Source organism: Primulina tabacum, chromosome 15 (genome assembly GCF_025594145.1).
Source record: "Primulina tabacum isolate GXHZ01 chromosome 15, ASM2559414v2, whole genome shotgun sequence".
Classification (NCBI taxonomy): Eukaryota; Viridiplantae; Streptophyta; class Magnoliopsida; order Lamiales; family Gesneriaceae; genus Primulina; species Primulina tabacum.
In genome coordinates, this window is record NC_134564.1 from 33,918,109 (window position 1) to 33,924,108 (window position 6,000).

A 6,000-nucleotide genomic window follows, 5' to 3' on the forward strand; every position below is an offset into this window, starting at 1 on the left:
AAAGGAGGGTCGGTCTTCCATTAGTATACAAATACTACAGGACAATAGACCTTGAGAAGGGAATTTGTTTTCAGTGTGTCATTTGAAAATCTCACATTTACTCGATCTATTTTATGGTTGTTAAAACTGAGTTCTGAGCAACCACGATGTAATGTCGTGTGATATCTTCCGTAAGAAAATTTCTGTGTTCATTGAATTAAGATTTCTTGCGACGGTGGGAACCCAGAAATTCTAAGACAACCCATGTTAATCTAAAATTTTGACGTATGAAACTTCTTTTACTTGGAGACAGAAATCTTGTATATATGTTCTGAAAAATTCCAGAAAACTTTAATAGTAATTTTCTATTTTAGAGGGGCATAAGGGGTTGTACTTGACCCGACGACTTGTAGCACATAATTTTGGCCCGTCTGACACTGGCACGCACCTACCTTGAACTTTGGAAAGATGAGGCCCCGTTACACCATTAGCATTGAGGGTCGGTGGTTGTTAAAATTGACCGCTGAAAGTACCAAGTCCAGAGGCTACCAAGCTAGTGAAGTGACACTTCACTTGCAATTTTTTTTTCGAGTCAATCGAAAGAAATGGAAACCAATGTGATTATCCACGATTTTCAATCAAAAAATCTGTTCAAACTTTTGCAAAATATCATAGCGTCCACATATACTCCACTAAATTATCATGCCTTGCCTTAAGGACTCAATTCTTCCAATCAATTTGAATGTAGCTTTAATCAAAAGAAGGGAGTATCTTAGTATCTTTTTCTGCTATGTTGGGCATGCAAGCGCTTGATTCTTGCAGCATATTCACAACTCTGCGCATAGAAGGCCGGTTATTCGGGAGGGATCTGATACAGAGTAGCCCGATGTCAAGTACCTTACAAATGTGTTCTTTAAATTTTGAATCAAGATTTGGATCAAGAACGTGTTCGACTCCTTTCCGATCCAATATAGCACAAACCCATGCTGGTAAATCTTTCTCCCCGAATTCTCGATCAATCGGCCGTCTGCCTGTAACCAGCTCAAGTATGACTATACCAAAGCTGTATATGTCACTCTTTTCATTCACATGTAGAGTGTAAGCATATTCTGAAACGGGTATTATATGTTAGCTAGGACTGAACATTAGCCTACGATGTAAGCTTAAAGAAAGACTGTAAATTATGTGAATACCTGGTGCAATATAACCACAGGAGCCAGCAATAACGGACATGGACTCGACCCCCCTGCTAACAGCTTTAACAAACTTGGCAACTCCAAAATCCGATATCTTTGCTCCAAAATCTTCATCCAACAGTATATTGTTGGATTTTACATCTCTGTGCACGATCGGGGGAACACAATCATTGTGCAAATACGAAAGCCCTTCAGCAGAATCCAAGGCAATCTTGAACCTCATTGGCCAATCCAACAATCTATGCTCATTACTATGCAGTAAATCTCCTAAGCTCCCATTAGGCATATATTCATAGACCAGAAGCTTACAATTAGCAGCATTGCAACAACACCACAGTCTGACAATATTCTTGTGCCTGATTTGCCCAAGCGTCTCGACTTCAGCTTCGAATTCTCCTTTATCAGAACTGACAACACCAAAACCAGTTCCATCCTTGTTTTGTCGACCCCAGAGCTTCTTAACGGCAACTGTCTCTCCGTTTTGAAGAACAGCTTTGTACACTTTTCCAGAGGCACCAACACCGATCACGTTGTCTTCTTTAAGACAATCATTTATTTCGAATTCACTGAAGCAGAGCTTATGGAAAGATGTCCATTTTGTTATAGTGGCCCCTCGTTGCATTTTCTTTATGCTCTTGTATTTCAACCCAAACCAAACAACCCCAACAAGGAAAACAACTACAGCTGTTCCATAAATAAACCTTAGCATCCACAAAAAAGCTTGGTTTCTGTTTCCATTTTTGGGTTTGCAATAACTGCCATCATTGATACACAGACCTGGATTACCAAGAAAGCTGTCCCTATACACCCCCTCAGCGAAAAGAGGAGGTATATTACCTGAAAGTTGATTATATGATAAATTTAAGGAATTGAGCTTCAGATTCTGCAGTGAGATTGGAACCGGTCCAATAAAGTTATTCTGTGAAAGATCAAGATAATTCAGCAACGGCAGATTCCCAAGTTCATCAGGTATATCACCAGATAATCGATTGTTAGCCAAATTAAGCTCATTCAGTTCCTTCATGGATTCGGTTCTCTTTGGAAGTCCACCAGTTAGTTCATTGTTACTAAGATCGAGCATCCCAAGTTGCCCTAAGTTCACTATGGAACCAGGGATTCCCCCAGTAAACTCATTATCACTTGCTGAAAACTCGACCAAATTCTCCAACGACCCAATTTCGTAAGGTATGCTCCCGGAAAATCTGTTATTGGATATCAAAAGGGTTGCTAGATTTTTTGCACCATAAATCTTTGGTGAAATACTTCCTGAAAAATCATTGCCGTAGAGATCCAGCAAGTATACGTTAGGCAATCCCCAGAACTCAGCAGGAATTTCACCGTAAAGCTGGTTGTTTCGCATTCTAATCCGGCTTAAATTCTGGCATTTCCCAACATTCTCCGGAATATTCCCTGAGAATGCATTGTTGATCAAAACTAACTGCTCTAAAGCACCACTATGGCATAAAAACTCCGGTAAGGGGCCGGATAGGTTGTTGTTTGACACATCCAAAGTTTGCAAAGCCGAGTTCTTGCCTAGTTCATGCGGCAAGGAACCTGTGATTCGGTTTCCAAACAATTTGAGTTCATATAGGTTTGGAGACTTAGCAATGCTAGCAGGGATCAGACCCTCAAGATTGTTCTCGAATAAGTTCAAAGACTCCAGAGGTAACTCACAAAGATCAGCAGGAATCATTCCAGAAAATTTATTCATTGAAGCGTCAAATCTTTTTAAATCAGTCAAATTAGACCACCCCGTTGGCAGATTCGCATTAAAAAGGTTGCTATAAAGCTCGATTTGCACAAGGCTCTTGAGCTGAGATATAAAACTTGGTAGTGATCCTGAGAGCGCATTACTGGCCAAATCAAAATTCCTGAGTCGATTCAGCCTGCTGAAACTCTCTGGAATCGAGCCAACCAAATGACAATCAGTGAGCCAAAGCTCTTCAAGATTCGTCAAGTTTCCGAATTCTGGAGGAAGGTGACCAGGTGAAAAGGGATTGTACGCCAACACGAGAAATTTTAGGCTCGTTATATTACCAAGAGCAGCAGGGATGGTGTCATTTAGCAGATTCTCAGCGAGTATAAGAGTCTCAAGCTGCCGGAAGTGCCCAAGATTTGCTGGCAACGAGCCGGAAAAATTGTTTGCCGCTAAATTTAGATATCTGCAACAAAATATCACAGAAGCATATGATTATAAATTAGAAAATGGTACAATATTTTTGAAATTTCAAGACCAAAAATTTTAATCCTAATCCCAATTCCCATGCGTAATTTTTCTAAAAGTTAAAATTTTTTAATCCCGATTTCCTCATTAATGATGACGGCAGAAGTCGGTCCAGCAGTAGTTAATAACACTTAATGATAGGCAACTCCCAATAGAAACATGGCAACCCCACGAAACAAATGTCATGGATGTCATTCAAAAAAGATAGACAGATCCATCCACGAAAAAAATTATGTGAGATTATACCCACATACTAAAAAATCAACCAAAAAAAAGTCATAAATATTCAAATTAATTTTGATTATTCCCAAGGCATCGATCTCATTGAAGAAAAGGCCAACTGCACAAAACTTGACCCCACCCTTTGAATTGTGTACAGACTCAAAAATAATCTTGATTAGAGTTTATGATAATTTTTCAAGCAATAATCAAACACCTACGAAACCAAAATTACTGTACCTACCTGAGAAACCGGAGTTCGGATAGAGTAATAGGAATGGGACCAACGAGAATATTCTCGGAGAGGTCAAGGTACGTGAGGTTCAGGCAAGAGGAAATGGAGAGGGGAAGCGAAGAGCCGATGGAGTTGTTGGCAAGAGAAAGAGAGGAGAGAGAAGGCAGGCTGCAGATGGAGACGGGGAAAGAACCGTAGAGAGAAGCACCGGAGAGATGGACCGAGACGACAGAGTTTTGGTCGTTGCACTTAACTCCGGTCCAGTTACACGGGGTGGCATCCCGGTCAGACCAGCCAGAGAGAGAACCCGCCGGGTCGGATATCGAAAGCTTCACCGTTTGGAGAAATGATCCTTCTTGATTCAAGGCATCAAGAGTGAGAACTAGAGCTAGAGCATGGAATAAGAGGAACGAAACTGAGATTTTCGCTTGCATGGCTGGCTACCTGTGATGATAAAAAAAACGTGCTCATGCAAAGAGAAGGGAATCAAGAAGATATGAGTTGGAATTGAGGAGTGATTAGCGGGCTGAATTTATGGGAAATTTGAAGGTGAAAGTGATGCTAACAAGTGTCGTTCTTCTGGTCAAGAACATATTATTTAGTGCAAGGAAACGGGATAATTGTGTGGTGATGTAGAGATTTGTGAGAGTACAATGGAAGAAAAGCGTGAGGTGTTTGTGTAGTTTAATGGGGGAATATTGGGAAAAGAAGTGTGAAAATTCTTATGGGGAAAGAACAGAGGATTTGAATGGCTAGCGGGTTGTTAAACGTGAGATGGATTTTCAAAAGTGTGGGGTCTTTTTCTTTTTGTTTTGCTTTGGATTGGGTTGGCTTTACGGGTCACCCTTGGATTTTTGCAATTTGCAATGCGAGTGTGTCACTTTGGTGGATTCACGTTTTATATGTATTATATATATATATATATATATATATATATATATATATATATATATTACATATTATTTAATTAATAGCAAAGATATAAACTAATCGAATCTGATTGAATATTAGTAAAAATTTAAGATTTGATAACTCGAATTGAGTATATTCGAGATCAATTCGAAGCTCAAATTTTTCTAGCAAAAATTGCTGGAGTTCGGCTCTAAATTTTCGAACATATTCACAATAATAAATGTTCAAAAGTTCGAAAGGTTCGAAAATTTAAAATATATATAATTATATTATATTAATAAATATTAAGTCTGCGAGCAATCAAACAAAATAATTTTTGCTCGAATTCGGTTCGAAAAAAGTTAGCAAATATTTGATTTCGATAAATTCGAATACAAATCAAATATTTATCGTGATAAGTTCTCGAAAACTGGCTCGATTTATTTATACCAGTGACTAGTCCCACTTAATTGATGAATATCTTTTACTATAATATTAATATTTATTCTTCCGTCGAACCACAATGAAAAGAGAAGGATATTTTATTAATCGATAAAAAAATATTATATTTTAAACTCATTAAAACTTTATTGAGATTGCAATTAATTTTCTTTGTCTATATAAAACAAACCAGCGGGAGTGACGGAGTGAATGGGTTAGGACTAGTTTATGTTTACCAAATTTTTCTTAACTAAATACCAAATTTTCGTCAACTAAATCAAAAAATTTCCATGTCTGAAGTCTCAATCTGGGCCAAGATCTCAAATGTGACACTCATATAAAATTTCCCTCTCAAAATATATAATAATAATAATAATAATAATAATACTAATAAGTAGGATGGACTTTCAAGTTTGAACATTTAATTAACATGATGAAGCGGTTGTCATTTTTACTAAAAATTATAATTAGGGATAATAATATAACTTATATTTTTAATTCGTATAACAGCTCAAGTATCATGTTTCGATTGATCTACCAGTAGAAGACAATTATTGCACTCAACAATATTTCTCACAATAATTTTACTTTGTGCAATCGATGTATCGAACTCATGATTTAGACTCTTATACTAATTGTAGGAACAAGTGTATATCGTTTTAACAAAATTTATAGTTAGTGATGACAATTCAACTATAATATTTTTAAACCGTACAACAGTTCAAACACTACATTTCGATCAATATATAAACATAAACAATTATTACACTCCTACGTAATTTATTTGATTAATTTTTCGCTCAATAAGATTTTAT

At 37.3% G+C, this 6,000-nt stretch overlaps 1 protein-coding gene across 1 annotated transcript; it reads right to left on the bottom strand.

Annotated features, from left to right (window-relative positions):
* Positions 1-367: 367 nt before the first annotated feature.
* Positions 368-4,683, bottom strand: LOC142526720 (uncharacterized). Its single transcript, XM_075631273.1, has 3 exons — positions 3,863-4,683; positions 1,173-3,337; positions 368-1,088 (listed from the first exon to the last, which is right to left on the bottom strand). The coding sequence occupies exons 1-3, from the start codon at positions 4,285-4,287 to the stop codon at positions 730-732; spliced, it is 2,949 nt and encodes a 982-aa protein (XP_075487388.1). The 5' UTR covers positions 4,288-4,683; the 3' UTR covers positions 368-729.
* Between the last annotated feature and the right edge of the window lie 1,317 nt (positions 4,684-6,000).